At 41.8% G+C, this 16397-nt stretch overlaps 1 protein-coding gene across 3 annotated transcripts in view; it reads right to left on the bottom strand.

The window, feature by feature from the left end:
* The window catches only part of LOC121579414 (arginine--tRNA ligase, cytoplasmic), a 28460-nt gene extending 16617 nt beyond the window's left edge, over window positions 1–11843 (bottom strand). The window contains exons 1-4 of one of the 3 annotated variants that reach the window (XM_041893995.2): window positions 11643–11843; window positions 10657–10791; window positions 8490–8678; window positions 4237–4345 (exon numbers count right to left, since the gene is read on the bottom strand). In XM_041893995.2, the coding sequence (XP_041749929.1) occupies window positions 4237–4345; window positions 8490–8678; window positions 10657–10791; window positions 11643–11720 (511 nt within the window). In that variant the 5' untranslated portion in view covers window positions 11721–11843. The other 2 variants (XM_041893994.2, XM_041893996.2) reach the window with 2 other exon arrangements.
* Between the last annotated feature and the right edge of the window lie 4554 nt (window positions 11844–16397).

Below are 16397 nucleotides of genomic sequence, written 5' to 3'. Positions count from 1 at the left end.
TCCCTTCATTACTTTCCAACCCCACCACCCCTTCCCTAATTGGAGTAGACTAGTGAACAACAATGCTTTGTCCTCTAATTCCAGCTTATACATAATACACTGCTCAAAAAAATAAAGGGAACACTTAAACAACACAATGTAACTCCAAGTCAATCACACTTCTGTGAAATCAAACTGTCCACTTAGGAAGCAACACTGATTGACAATACATTTCACATGCTGTTGTGCAAATGGAATAGACAACAGGTGGAAATTATAGGCAATTAGCAAGACACCCCCAATAAAGGACTGGTTTTGCAGGTGGTGACCACAGACCACTTCTCAGTTCCTATGCTTCCTGGCTATTGTTTTGGTCACTTTTGAATGCTGGTGGTGCTTTCACTCTAGTGGTAGCATGAGACGGAGTCTACAACCCACACAAGTGGCTCAGATAGTGCAGCACATCCAGGATAGCACATCAATGCGAGCTGTGGCAAGAAGGTTTGCTGTGGCTGTCAGCGTAGTGTCCAGAGCATGGAGGCGCTACCAGGAGACAGGCCAGTACATCAGGAGAAGTGGAGGAGGCCGTAGGAGGGCAACAACCCAGCAGCAGGACTGCTACCTCCGCCTTTGTGCAAGGAAGAGCAGGAGGAGCACTGCCAGAGCCCTGCAAAATGACCTCCAGCAGGCCACAAATGTGCATGTGTCCGCTCAAACGGTCAGAAACAGACTCCATGAGGGTGGTATGAGGGCCCGACGTCCACAGGTGGGGGTTGTGCTTACAGCCCAACACCGTACAGGACGTTTGGCATTTGCCAGAGAACACCAAGATTGGCAAATTCGCCACTGGCGCCCTGTGCTCTTCACAGATGAAAGCAGGTTCACACTGAGCACGTGGCAGAGTCTGGAGACGCCGTGGAGAACGTTCTGCTGCCTGCAACATCCTCCAGCATGACCGGTTTGGCGGTGGGTCGGTCATGGTGTGGGGTGGCATTTCTTTGGGGGGCCGCACAGCCCTCCATGTGCTCGCCAGAGGTAGCCTGACCGCCATTAGGTACCGAGAGGAGATCCTCAGACCCCTTGTGAGACCATATGCTGGTGCGGTTGGCCCTGGGTTCCTCCTAATGCAAGACAATGCTAGACCTCATGTGGCTGGAGTGTGTCAGCAGTTCCTGCAAGAGGAAGGCATTGATGCTATGGACTGGCGCACCCGTTCCCCAGACCTGAATCCAATTGAGCACATCTGGGACATCATGTCTCGCTCCATCCACCAACGCCACATTGCACCACAGACTGTCCAGGAGTTGGCGGATGCTTTAGTCCAGGTCTGGGAGAAGATCCCTCAGGAGACCATCCGCCATCTCATCAGGAGCATGCCCAGGCGTTGTAGGGAGGTCATACAGGCACGTGGAGGCCACACATACGACTGAGTCTCATTTTTACTTGTTTTAAGGACCTTACATCAAAGTTGGATCAGCCTGTAGTGTGGTTTTCCACTTTAATTTTGAGGGTGACTCCAAATCCAGACCTCCATGGGTTGATAAATTTGATTTCCATTGATGATTTTTGTGTGATTTTGTTGTCAGCACATTCAACTATGTTAAGAAAAAAGTATTTAATAAGATTATTTCATTCATTCAGATGTGTTATTTTAGTGTTCCCTTTATTTTTTTGAGCAGTGTATATACATTCTATGGACACAGTCAATTTTACAATAATTATATTTTGTTTGTTTTTACTCATGAACTTCCTCTACCCTCAACCTCTACTTATTTTCATGATGTCCATCCAGTTCACAAAAGCTCTCAACCTATAAACTTATTATAGACACAGCATGCTTTACATTAGTTATCTTGTTGTTATTAGTTGTTGTTAGTTGTTATTAGTCCCATCCTTCTACTCCATTCAACACCATCCATATTGGATTTCTATTTGACATATATTTTTCAATTGTACTGTGATGTTTTACAAAAGTTCTGAACCCTTCTATTCTCATTGTTTCTACAGATTGTAAATTGAAAATAAACATTTTTGCTAAAAGTATTATTATATTATTGATCGATTGACTATGACTTTTCAGATCACCCAGTAGTGCTATCTGCAGGGTTAGCTCCAGGAAAATATTGCAATCCTTTAGCCATTCCTGGACCTGTGTCCAAAAACAAGCCACAAATGGACAGTACCAAAACAAATGATCTAATGATTCTGTCTCTTCGCAACAAAATCTGCAGAGCTGGGAAGATTGTATATATAAATAACATTCTATTGGTAGCAAGAATTTTATATAATAATTTTAATTGAAATATTCTACGTTTTGAATACGGCATCGTTTTGCGCATCAGTTCATAAACACTATGCCATGGAATCGGTACGTCAAAAATCTCTTCCCAACTATTTTGCAATCTATATGGGACGGCTGTCAATCCTTTGGTCCTTAAATGAAACTGGTATACTTTTTTATTTATCACAATTTCCTTTAACCAATTATGTTCTTTAATGCAGGGCCAACAGACAAGTTCCTTACTTTTTCCCCATTTCACTTTCCTCTTCCATTTTTGCGGTAATGCTGCAATTATTTGGTTGTAATTTTGAGTAGAGCAGACATTTCCATATGTTTTTGTTAGCTGCATGTGCGACATAACTCCACCAGTCCTACCTATGATATCATTTACATACTTTTTATTTTTTTATTTTTTTACTTTTTTTCAAAATATAATGGTTTTTTAATCACCAAGTTAGGCATAACTCATTTCACAATAGGCCATCATCACGGTCAATCGTGAATTATAATTCTCCATGTTTTACCAGTGAAACGTCCAAACATCATCTGCATGCCAATCGTTTGATCTGAATCAGTTTCATGGGAATATGCATTTAGATCTCATTGAATTACTGTTTCGTGAACAAATTAGAGCAGATGGTGTTAAAACTATATAGCCTTCCTATATTTTGTTTCAAACCAAGCACATTCTGCCTAGTGGCAGCATGAGAAAAAAACATTTGTGACATTTTAGCTAACCATCCTAAAATCTCAAGAATTGAGGTGGTGTTTTTGGTGTAAGAGTAACGTTATACTTTGCTATTATATTTGGTTCTGTTATGTAGAATACTAATTAAATATTATGTGATCTTCCAAGACATTGATTCAGCTTTGATCTAACTTTACTAAATAAGCAACATTGTGAGAAGTGGCGGAGCGATAACCCTCCGGCAGCACTATACCCCTACACCGAATGAGCTGGTTTAAGTGCACGTAGCCTACTCTAATGCCTCACGGAAAATGTGGTGATGCAGAAACGAGATATGTGGCTGTTTTATAAATCTGGGAATATTTTTCCCAAAGGAAACATTTCTGGTTGGTCTCAGGGAATGTAAAACAGTTAGAAAGGGATACTTTTAAAATGGGATTGTGTGAAGTAGCAGCAAATATGTTGAATGAGCAAGTAATGAGCATGGACACCTCAAGTTTCACAAAATGACCTTATATCTTTCTGTCTAATACGGCAATTAACTTTTGTAGCTCTTCGTCAGAAACATGCATTTTGTAAGTAAGTGTCCTCTCCAAGTTTAACTGGAATTTAGTCTGAAAAGATTTGAGAAATGAGATTGGTTGATGATAGAATATCAGATCTCAACAATAACTGGAGAAGTGTTTAACAGACCACATCCTTATAATATATATATATATGTTAATAAGCGCAACGTGACTGCAAGAGACAGTTTGGAATGTCTTAAATACGGGACAAATCAACCTTTTTTTCTAAATTAGTGGGGTTTGAATTTGTTGATAACATGCGGGACATGACTGTTTAGTTGCAGGACAAAGGGCTAAAATGCGGGACTATCCCGCACAATCCTGAACATGTGGTCACCCTAGTTTCACCAGATGTATCAATCTGAAGCATCGGTTGGAATTTCACTCCCCACTAATTATGGTGAGGAGAGGAAGCCCAGTGGCCGGTGGTGGTAGAATATGGAGCGAGATGTAACTGGGCCGACATTCTGCAAATGTTCTCATCATGAAACATTTAATATCAATAAAGTACACTAAGTTTTGTAGACTTTTGCGTTGTTTAGAAGGAGTGCAAGGGCAAATGGAGTTATTGCACATGCACACTTCACAGAGTAGGCGTTCCCTAACGGAAATATGCAAATACATGCTAAAACATGCCAATAAGATCTTGCTAGCTCGTGCTTGGCTCTGCCCACCTCCTTGCTAGTTCTGCCCACCTCCTTGTTTGGTGAATTTTCACAAACCTGGTCCAGCAATTTCGGTCTTCTCAATGAGCTCATTGTCTGGAATGTTCTGCTGAATCTTCTCGGCGATCTCCCTGGGGTTCACTTTCAGGCCCTTTGATTTCATCATCTGAAACACAATAAATCGAAAACAATGACACTCCCATTTCATTCACCCCCTAACTGCTCAAATGAAAGTTGAGCTGTTGATATTTAGGCTATATGCCTAACTCAGAAAGAGCAAGAGACAGACTGAAATAAATAGTTAGTGGGAGAGAGTTTGCAGGGACAGAGAGACAACACAAACGCATAACAAAACAGGTAACAAAAGAAGACAAAGTGGGTCCATACTTGAACATTAGAAAAAAGTTTCAGTTTAAACTTTCTCAGTCTCAAAATGCGCATCAGCCAATTAAAATCGTCAATGTAGTTGCACGTGATAAAACGCTACATATTAGCTTTTCTCATCAGTTAACCTGGCGCACTTTGCACTATGCTAATATCACTAGATGGACATGATTATATCCATGTCACAAATTCTGCATCGGCAAATTACAAATTTAATTGGACGTGAACTAGCACTATTTCATGAAAATGTCCTTAACAAACTTCAAACGGTACGATCTGCTTATTTTAGGATAGATTTTTTACAAAAGCTCAAGTCACTTGTCCCCCCCAGAAAAAGGTCTGTAACACATAATTGTATGATGCAAGGATGCCACACAAAATAAAATGTATTAGTATATTTTTTTTACCATAGAGAATCAGACAAAAAAATTTCGCTACACTCTGCTTACTGGCTTCTTTTCATATTCAAGCCCGTCTCAAAATACAACACTCCCCTTTTAAGGCTCTCCTGGAGGATGGTTGGCCACCCTTGGTAGCCTATAAAATATTGCAACATTACAATTACAACCAAATAGTTTTATGTCTTTATAAAATAATTCCCTCCAGGACTCGAAATTAAGGGAGTCCCGTTGTCCCTGGGACAATAAAAAATGTCTACGGTTTAAAAAAACTCGGGGACAGTTCTGGAACGACAGATCCAAATTTCATACAACCACTGCACATTAAAACATTTAAAAAAGCAATGAGGCTGATGCAACAGATCAGCTTAAAATGTTGCTAAAGTTTTATTTCTTCATATTATAAGCTCAACAATGCACACATGGCAGTAGGCTACTCGGGAATGTTCCAAAATGAATTAGCGGGAACAAACAGTTCTCAAAAGCACACCACGCGTGAGCAGTTTCATGTGACACAGATTAAAATATCCGTTAGAGATTAAGAAAAAGGGGAGATCTAAAGATGCATCAACTAGCATGGGTTACTAATATGACTAGGATTATTCCTTTGGCTGCTGGACAATAAAATCATGTTGATTTGAAAACCAATAGAACACGAGAAAAATGCTGGTTTCAACGGCATGTGAAGTGTTTATGAAATAATGCCCTCAACATTTCTATGGTCGTATTTTGGCTAGGCTACTTTGAAACAAGGTAAGACATGCTTCATAAAATGACATTAAACATCCAGGTTTTAAACAATGAAGTTTATGGTGAAATCATTTTTTAAAATGCTGACCGCCTCCGCTCAGATTGCAAGGTGGGTGATGTGCAGTGAGCAACAGGCATTGTCCTTCACTCTCCGGTCTTTTGACCATTTGATCTGAACGAACCGTGCCTTGTCGACAGAATCAAGCCTTTAGACATTAATGTTAATTATCCTTCATTATATTTGTCAAACATGACTGGCGTTTAGCCTATGTTTATGTAATTAAAAGTCATTCAAGTTTGGCTACATTTTCTGGCACCTACCTCATGTCAGCATCGGTTTGGGCTGTAGCCAATATGCACGTAGGCTTTTTGGCTACATTTTCTGGCACCTACCTCATGTCAGCATCGGTTTGGGCTGTAGCCAATATGCACGTAGGCTTTTTATTTATTTACATGAAAAACAGATTTGAATATTATTCCAATGTTGGCCTCTCTGATCCAATTCTGATCGGAGTAATTGTTTGATAGTGACTTGTGGGATTTTTTTAACTTGTCCATTCAGACAAATTGAATCTATATTCTTCTTGTCAAACAAAAAAATGTTTTCTTGTCCCGGACAAGAGGACAAGCGTTAATGTTGAGCCCTGCAAAGTGACTAAAACACGCTAGAAATTTCACCTGTATGAATAGCTCAAAGTGTAGCGAACCTGGCTCCTGGTAATTTTTCGCAGTTTGCGGCAAGTTCAAATCCCAGGTGAGATAGTGTATTCCTTTGAAATGTAGAATTACATTTATTGTGTTAGTGTGTTGAGAAGGGAAGTCCATACAACACATTGAAAATGAAGAATAAGAATATATTTCATGAGGAGCTGCATCTTTCTTCATCCTTATAGACAAGAACACTGCTTATAATCAAGTTTATTAGGCCTACATATATTACATAGACGTGTAGGCTACACCAGTGGTTCCCAACCGATGTGCCGCGGCACACTGGTGTGCTTTGAGGAAATGTTCAGGTGTGCCACGAAAAATGTAACACTCACTTATAAACATTAAATGGCACATGGTTACATCTGTATCATTGTTTCATGTCCAGTTTGCTCAGGCTGTATAATTTGATGTGCGCGCATTACAAGCAAAGTCATTTGTATAATTTTACTTTGTCTGTGAAAACCATTAGCACAAGCAAGTCTGATTAGCCAGAGTCATTTATTTCTTCATATATTGCTCTGGGCTTAGCTATACCACAGCCTCTGCCATAGAAACAAATGGAGCATGGCTTAGTGTTCGTAGTTGCATCTTTACAATGCAGAAAACCACTTGCCTCTAGCTCAAACCGTTCAAAACTAAACACCTATTTTTACCGGAGCTACATTGTTTTCTTGCTGGCACAGATTCGCAGGACGCTCTTAAAAGGAGTACACACAAATTAACCATGAAACAATTTCAAATAAACCCTATTTTAAATCTTTTTTTTTTTTTTTATGTCACAGAAAATAGATGATTTGCAGTATGGACCAGATGAGATGGAGGTCATTACCACTAAATAAATTAATAGGGGAATTTTAGGTGCCACAGAATTTGATATCCCATCAAAGGTGTAACATGGTTAAAAAAGGTTTGGGAACCACCGGGCTACACTTAAATGTACAATGTTTTATATGCATTATTCGAATTATCCACTTTGTCACATACGCGTTATTTGTATCGAGCATAGTGACCAGCAGTAAAAAAAATAAAAAATCCTTAACAAAAACGCTTAATGTGAGGGGGCCTCAAACCCGCGGTTACTGTGCCCAGTAGATTCACAGTTACCCGGTTTAGCGGAGTATGCCACCTGGCAGCGATAGTAATGGAGCTATATGACAGCTATTTGACAAGACCATTAGGCATTTTTTGGGGGATGTACAATAAACTTCAAATGTGACTCGTTTCAGGAAACTAGGATGTCGTCACACGTCACTACTTCACAGGAGCAGCATTAGAATGTTAACATTTATTTTTTATCAAAATGCGTTTTTTGGCAGAAAATCCTTCTGGAACATGTGAACGATGCTGAATGGTTGTAGACAAAAAAGAGCTCTCCAGTAGGTGTACCAAAACATTCAAGGGCCATTTTCTCAAAAGTGGGGTTACAAGTTTATCAACTTTCAAAGCAGAATTACTTACCCATTGTTCCTCAACTGTAGTGTATGATATACCATTTTCTAGCTTTGAGTCTCTACTTATCCAATGTAAAAAACACTATTTCAAATGTTGCTACATAAGACCGAATCGAGGCAGTCGGTCACAAATGTTGAATAGACCTCCTTTATCTCTTTCCCGTAAAAACACATGGTTGTGTGAAACGTGGGATTTTGTCATATATGCGAAAACTTGACTTTAGAATTTTGTCTAACGTTAGTAGCTAGTAAACTGGTCAAGGATGCATCATGCTATATTGGCACACTACACGTGACAGACCAATTGGAACAAAGTCAACCTTGAATTTGGAGGGTTAATGTATACTTCTGGTGTCCAAGTTGACCTATTTTAAGAAATGCCATTGGTTGTTGGATATATAGTCTAAGATCTTTGATAGGCTGCTGCGGAATTTGTTACAGGAAATAATCACTGCCAGCTGGTTAGGTTAGCATAGGGCTAAATGTGCCAGGTTATCTAATGGGAACAGCTAACGTAGCGTTTTATCACGTGCAACTATGTCCACGATTTTAATTGGCTGATGTGCAGAGAAACAAGCGTCAAAGAGAATAAGATCCATCAGTGTTGTTGTGCCACCTGGGCCATTGCCATAGCGCTGTTACACTGGTAGTCCCCAAATTTGGCCTGCTGGTTGGGGGTGACGGCCAGGGGAGGGTTCTCCAGGTCAGGGCAGGCCTCCCGGATGGCCTCACCAAAGATCTCCTGCAGACGCTGGTTGATGTTCATCATGGTCTTACTGCACCGACTCCTCTCTTCCTGCAGACTCTGGGGAGGGAGGATAGATAGAGAGCACTTCAATACAAAGTATAGGGGACAATCTATAGATAGCTACTTAGCCTCTCTCCTCTCCTCCAACAGGCTCTTTATTATCTATGCATAGTCACTTTACCCCTACCTACATGTACAAATTACCTCAACTAACCTGTACCCCCACACATTGACTCGGTACCGGTACCCCCTGTATATAGCCTCGTTATTGATATTTTATTGTGTTACTTTTAATTTAATTTTTAATTTACTAAATATTTTCTTAAATATTTATTGAACTGCATTGTTGGTTAAGGGCTTGTAAGTAAGCATTTCACGGTAAGCTCTACACCGGTTGTATTCGGCGCGTGTGACAAATACAATTGATTTGATCTAGTCACCTCCTGTATGTCAAATCAAATCGTATTTGCCACATGCGCAGAATACAACCGGTGTAGACCTTACAGTGAAATGCTTACTTACAAGCCCTTAACCAACAATGCTGTTTTAAGAAAAAAATTATATATATATATATATATATATATATATATAGATATAGATAAGCAAAAAAATTAAAATAATAATAATTAAAGAGCAGCAGTAAAATAAAATAACAGTAGGGAGGCTATATACAGGGAGTACCGGTACAGAGTCAATGTGCGGGGGCACTGGTTAGTCGAGGTAATTGAGGTAATATATACATGTGGGTAGAGTTAAAGTGACTATGCATAGATAATAAACAGAGTAGCAGCAGCGTAAAAGAGGGGATGGGGTGGGGGGGACAATGCACATAGTACGGGTAGCCATGATTAGCTGTTCAGGAGTCTTATGGCTTGGGGGTAGAAGCTGTTAAGAAGCGTTTTGGATCTCTGCTTGCTGTGCGGTAGCAGAGAGAACAGTCTATGACTAGGGTGGCTGGAGTCTTAGAAACATTTTAGGGCCTTGCAACCAGTCAGGATGATGCAACCAGTCAGGATGCTCTCGATGGTGCAGCTGCTCTTCACGACTGTCTTGGTGTGTTTGGACCATGATAGTTTGTTGGTGATGTGGACACCAAGGAACTTGAAGCTCTCAACCTATTCCACTACAGCCCCGTCGATGAGAATGCGGGCGTGCTCAGTCCTCTTTTTTTTCCTGTAGTCTACAATCATCTCCTTTCTCTTGATCATGTTGAGGGAGAGGTTGTTATCCTGGCACCACACGGCCAGGTCTCTGACCTCCTCCATATAGGCTGTCTCATCGTTGTCGGTGATCATGCCTACCACTGATGTCGTCGGCAAACTTAATGATGGTGTTGGAGTCGTGCATGGCCATGCAGTCATGGGTGAACAGGGAGTACAGGAGGGGACTGAGCATGCACCCCTGAGGGGCCCCGTGTTGAGGATCAACGTGGCAGATGTGTTGTTACCTACCCTTACCACCTGGGGGCGGCCTGTCAAGAAGTCGAGGATCCAGTTGCAGAGGGAGGTGTTTAGTCCCAGGGTCCTTAGCTTAGTGATGAGCTTTGAGGGCACTATGGTGTTGAACGCTGAGCTGTAGTCAATGAATAGCATTCTCACGTAGGTGTTCCTCTTGTCCAGGTGGGAAAGGGCAGTGTGGAGTGCAATAGAGATTGCATCATCTGTGGATCTGTTGGGGCTGTATGCAAATTGGAGTGGGTCTATGGTGTCCCTGGGCAGCTCGCGGCTGTGCTTCCCTTTGTAGTCTGTAATAGTTTGCAAGCCCTGCCACATCCGAAGAGCGTCGGAGCCGGTGTAGTACGATTCAATCTTAGTCCTGTATTGACTCTTTGCCTGTTTGATGCTTCGTCGGAGGGCATAGCGGGATTTCTTATAAGCGTCCGGGTTAGAGTCCCGCTCATTGAAAACGGCAGCTCTACCCTTTAGCTCAGTGCGGATATTGCCTGTAATCCTGTGAATGAATAAGATAGCTCAATCTCATAACATTAATGTACCCAGCGTGGAGTGTGGAAATACCTATGCAAGTGATCACTCACCCTTTTGAGGACGTTGAGGCGGTATTTGAGCTTGGCGTTCTCCTCTCTCAGCCCATCCAGGTGTGAGAACGATCTCAGGTTCTGTGGGTTCTTCAGGCTCTCGATCTCAGAAGTCAGGGAATGGATATCCTGCTCCTAGACAGACGAAGGGTTCACTGTTAAGAAAATGTCCTGCCTCTACACCTATACCCGGTCTACGAAAACAGCACAAATGCAGGATTGGTTGAGGTACAGTGTGCAATGACAATATTCAGGACTTTGACTCAAACTCATAAATGTAGCTACTGATAGCAGATATTGAGAAAATCACATGATGCCACACCCGTCAGAACAAAACTGAAAGCTTCAGCTAAATTAGCTAATAATTGTCCCTTAACGTTACAGTATGTCATGATTGATAGTTATCAGGAAACGTCTATATGGGAAGGGCCGTACGTACACTGAATGCATGGCTGCATTTTCAACATCATGAGTGACAGCTAACCTGTAACCAGTCTTTGCAGTAACACACACACTGAATACAGCTAGCTAGAATACAACAAAGATAACACTTACCTAGCATCAGGCAGATTTTACACGTTTTATAGCACATTTCAAGGCAGCTAGCAAGTTGCTGCAATGTTTAGCCAGCCAGTCAGCCAGCAAGCTAGCCAGTTGCCACACATTACGACAGAAACGAGTCCACGTTAGCGTAGCTACCTACATTTGCTTAACTTCAGTACATTATTGCAAACCAAGAGGTCTTTGTAAAGTATCAGAGCTGACCTGCTGTTGAAGTCGGGACGTGTATTCAGCCACAGGATCTCCCATTTTCGGTAAAAGTATAACGTTAGAACAGTACATTTGTGTTTGTTTCTAGCTAGCTAAATGAGTTTGAGCCTAGATGAGTGTTTCTAGCTAGCTAAATGTGTTTCTGAACCTAGATGAGGCAGAACTTCAGTACATTATTGCAAACCAAGAGGTCTTTGTAAAGTATCAGAGCTGACCTGCTGTTGAAGTCGGGACGTGTATTCAGCCACAGGATCTCCCATTTTCGGTAAAAGTATAACGTTAGAACAGTACATTTGTGTTTGTTTCTAGCTAGCTAAATGAGTTTGAGCCTAGATGAGTGTTTCTAGCTAGCTAAATGTGTTTCTGAACCTAGATGAGGCAGAGTCGCAATGAAGTAAAATGTAGGAAATTCCATTTACCGACCTCGTGTGGGTACTCAAGGTACTACCACAGACGAATAGGTACAACAGCCATATATATATATTTTTTTACCTTTATTTAACTAGGCAAGTCAGTTAAGAACAAATTCTTATTTACAATGACGGCCTACACCGGCCAAACCCGGACGACGCTGGGCCAATTGTGCGCCTCCCTATGGGAAGGGCCATAAAGTTATGCTTTAACTTTCATAAAACATAGCAACAATGTTGTTATTTTTATTCTCAAATTGCAATGCTCTGCAAATGACCTTCAAAATTGACATTGAATACACCACAGATACACAAAGAGGAGAAAGCACAGGCAAGAGTAGAACAAAAACTTTTTTTATTTGTTGTGAAACTACAAAACATTTTTTTTTGTGCTGGTGAAATATTTACAATTCTGGTTGACAGTACAGTGTCCATGATACAATTCACAGCTTTCAGGAGTCTCATGAGAAAGGAAACAGCACACACCCAAATCAGAAAGTGCAATAAATACGTGTTTCTCAAACCATTTCCATACACATACCAGGCTCTTTGCCATCCTTAATACAACAGATTAAAACATAATAATCAAACAAAAATGCACTTGAACTTCAAAACAAACAAGAATTATATCACATCCTACATGACAACAAATCATTCATAACTACTAGCTTCAGTTTCTGACAGTGATGGTTTTGATTACTTGAAGCAAGACTTACTTCATCGTTAGTTTCTGATTATTTTCACCACTTCTGTCAACAATATACATGCTGGGTGGTGTTATAGAAGTACATTTAAGCCTTTAGATTCAATAGTTACAAACCATCTAGTCAATCGTGACTAGCTTCAGTTAATTCACATATAGATAGTACTGTTCCATCTAGACACTGAAATCCAATAAGAAGTCCTAATATAAGACCTCTGATAGGTTTACTCTCTCTACACTGGAGTAAATCATGATTTTTTAAAAAGTAAACAGTTCACATTCAAATGCAAACAGTACACATTATTTGAGGCAACAAAAAGTAGTGTTCTGTTTTTGGATGGTGACCACATTTTCGCCTCAGGTTTAAATCATATTTAATCTAAAAAGACACACTCTCCAAAGGATCCATTCACAGTATACAGTTAATGTCTTATTCCAGTAGAATAAATTGCTGTGCCATGAAGAGTGTCTTTCCTTTACAGTGGTGAAGTGCAACATTGTACAGTTTGTAAAATTGTCAAAGGATAGAAATGGTCCAAAGGAGGAAAAAAACAACAACTTATATACTATATATACAAAAGTACGTAGACACCCCTTCAAATTAGTGGATTCGGCTATTTCAGCCACACCCGTTGCAGACAGGTGTATAAGAATCGAGCACACAGCCATGCAATCTCCACAGACAAACAGCTCAGTGACTTTCAACGTGCATGCCACCTTTCCAACAAGTCAGTTCGTCAAATTTCTGCCCTGCTAGAGCTGCCCCGGTCAACTGTAAGTGCTGTTATTGAGAAGTGGAAATGTCTAGGAGCAACAACGGCTAAGCCGCGAAGTAGAGTGTAGCGCGTAAAAATCGTCTGTCCTCGGATGCAACACTCACTACCGAGTTCCAAACTGCCTCTGGAAGCAACGTCAGCACAAGAACTGTTCGTCGGGAGCTTCATGAAATGGGTTTCCATTGCCGAGCAGCCGCAAACAAGCCCAAGATCACCATGTGCAATGCCAAGCGTCGGCTGGAATGGTGTAAGGCTCGCCGCCATTGGACTCGTGTAGGGGAAACGCGTTCTCTGGAGTGATGAATCACGCTTCACCATCTGGCAGTCCGACGGATTAATCTGGGTTTGGCGGATGCCAGAAGAACACTACCTGCCCCAATGCATAGTGCCAACTGTAAAGTTTGGTGGAGAGGAATAATGGTCTGAGGCTGTTTTTCATGGTTCGGGCTAGGCCCCTTAGTTCCAGTGAAGGGAAATCTTAACGCTACAGCATAGAATGACATTCTATACGATTCTGTGCTTCCAACTTTGTGGCATCAGTTTGGGGAAGACCCTTTCCTGTTTCAGCATGACAATCTGCAAACATAATTGCCCGACCTCACTAATGCTTAGGGCTGAATGGGAGCAAGTCCACGCAGCAATGTTCCAACATCTAGTGGAAAGCCTCCCAAAGAAAGAGTGTAGGCTGTTATAGCAGCAAAGGGGGGACCAACTCCATATTAATGCCCATGATTTTGGAATGAGATGTTCGACGAGCAGGTGTCCACATACTTTGGGTCATGTAGTGTATTTTAAAAAGACGTCCTCCAGCAGAGATTTCGTTACTTTTCCTACTAAAAAGCGATATCCCAAGTTGTTATTTTTATTTAACAAGGCAAGTCAGTTAACACATTTTTATTTACAATGACGGCCTACCCCGGCCAAACCCTCCCTTAACTCGGACGACGCTGGGCCAATTGTGCGCCGCCCTATGGGACTCCCGATCACGGCCGGTTGTGAAACAGCCCGGGATCGAACCAGGGTCTGTAGTGACGCCTCTAGCACTGCCTTAGACCGCTGCACCACTCGGGAGGCCAAGTATAAATACATTAAAGCACACAAACTAAAAGGTAAAAGAAAAATGGTTGAGCAGAAGTGTTTTTTTTTTTACAACTGCAAACTTCAAGGAGTAGGGCATTCAAGGAGTTGGGTCTGATGGTGCCATCTGATTTGCCTGGCTACCCAGACTCCTGCTCCAGACAAACACTACGCCACGACCACAGACGTTTGTTTCTTCTCCACAATGAGTCTGGATCATAGAGAAAGATAGAGACTTCTAGTGGCCAAAAGGCTGTATTAGCATGGGCAGCGCCATCGAGGACATCCACCATTTTAATGTAGTCAGCTGGGTGGGACTTCCAACTTCATTGGCTGATTCCTCCTGGTGACCCTGTTGGAGTCATGTCCAACCGGGTCATCAGGAGAGATCAGCCAAATCGTGAAGAAAATTAACTACTTCAAAATGGAGATCACCTCATGGCGCTGCCCATGTTGTCACATACACTATAATGGCACAGATACAAAGATGATTACTCTATCTATCTCTAGGGTCTAGATCTGAATACCTTCCTGACACTTCACCAAATGTGACATATTCGGGGCCGTCTGATTGGTCTAGAAACCGATGGGTTGGGCCAGAGGTTTGAAAGGAGCGATTACTAGGGTGGCGTTAAGTTAAGAGGTGGAGCAACTGAAATTGAAGATTCCCTGTGCGACGCAGACCCGGTGGCGAGCGTGGTGAAACTGAGATGATGCTGTCTGTCCTTTTGAGTTTTGAAGCAGAGTCTTTACCTAATAAAGTAATGTTAGGATATGTCAGCTATCCCGTGAGAACCTTTGTGCAGAACACACCAAGGTGTTTCAGATGCCAAGCTTATGGTCATGTTGCAGCAGTGTGTAGGAGGGAGATTGTGAGAAGTGTGCATGAGGGCAAGGGACAAAGGAATGTGTAGTATCGGTGGAAGAAACTGTGTGTCAATTGTGGGGGTGCCAATGTTGCTGGGGATCAGAAGTGCCCGGTGCGAGAGAGACAGGTTGAGGTTGCAAGGGTCAGAGTAGAACGTAAATCACAGAAAATAGATGTTGCGGTAGCAGCTGCAGAGAAGTACTTGGGTGTACAAGGTTTTACTGCAGAAGAGTTACAAGGTGTGTTGAACAAGAGTCCCGTCCTCCCAGGCAGTCGGCCTGGTGTAGGATCAGTTAGGGTGAAAGTAGTGGAATGGGGTGGTGATTTTTATGGAATAGTGGTATATAGGTGTAGGGTTAAAGGCAATTTATGCTTGATCCGAAAATATGGTCGGAGGCTTCATATGGAGATGTGACGCAATTGCGGAGCCTCCAGAGGCCAAATCAAGCTCCGTACCGCATTGCCGTGCGCCTCTCAAATTTTTTAACAATGCGGAGGGCTCCGTATAGCTCCACATTGACATGATTGGTTGATGGTAGGTGGGGACGGTAGGTCCTGTATAAACACAAACTCACTTCCTTGACAACTTCCTTCACAACAGCTCTGCTCAACAGCTCTGCACTGCTCCGCGAAGCGCAATAAATATGAATGCCCTGACTTCTGCAGAGGCCTTTTCACCGTAAATGCTGCACGGACAATGCAGACGTCAGATTGACCATGCAGCACCTTTTAGTTGGTGGTGCAATACTTTCCTTTTTTTCCCCCTTCTCCTTTAAATGTTTTTTACGTGTAACGGTGGCGGCATGCAAACAAAATGTGCGAACGCCATGATACCGAAGAAGAAGATGGCAAAAGATAACCAGTGCATTATGGAATGGCATGTGAACTTCACAGACTATTAGTAAGGAAAAAAGTAGTGAAGGAATGAAACTGTCTGATCTAACATTATTAGTATGGGGTGGATTAGAAAATAATTTCTGGTGTTCAAAATCAGGGTATCATTTTGTCTGTAAAGAGTATGAAACATGGAATGTATTCATCAAACTACAGAGCAATGTCCATTGTGGTGGGACACTTGACACCAGTGATTTCTACTCATCGTTTGCAGAATGTTATTGTGAATGCATGCCCATTCA

Source organism: Coregonus clupeaformis, chromosome 13 (genome assembly GCF_020615455.1).
Source record: "Coregonus clupeaformis isolate EN_2021a chromosome 13, ASM2061545v1, whole genome shotgun sequence".
In the NCBI taxonomy this organism is placed as follows: domain Eukaryota; kingdom Metazoa; phylum Chordata; class Actinopteri; order Salmoniformes; family Salmonidae; genus Coregonus; species Coregonus clupeaformis.
The sequence above is the reverse complement of the archived record's forward strand: the minus strand, read 5'-3'. Positions and strand labels throughout refer to the sequence as shown.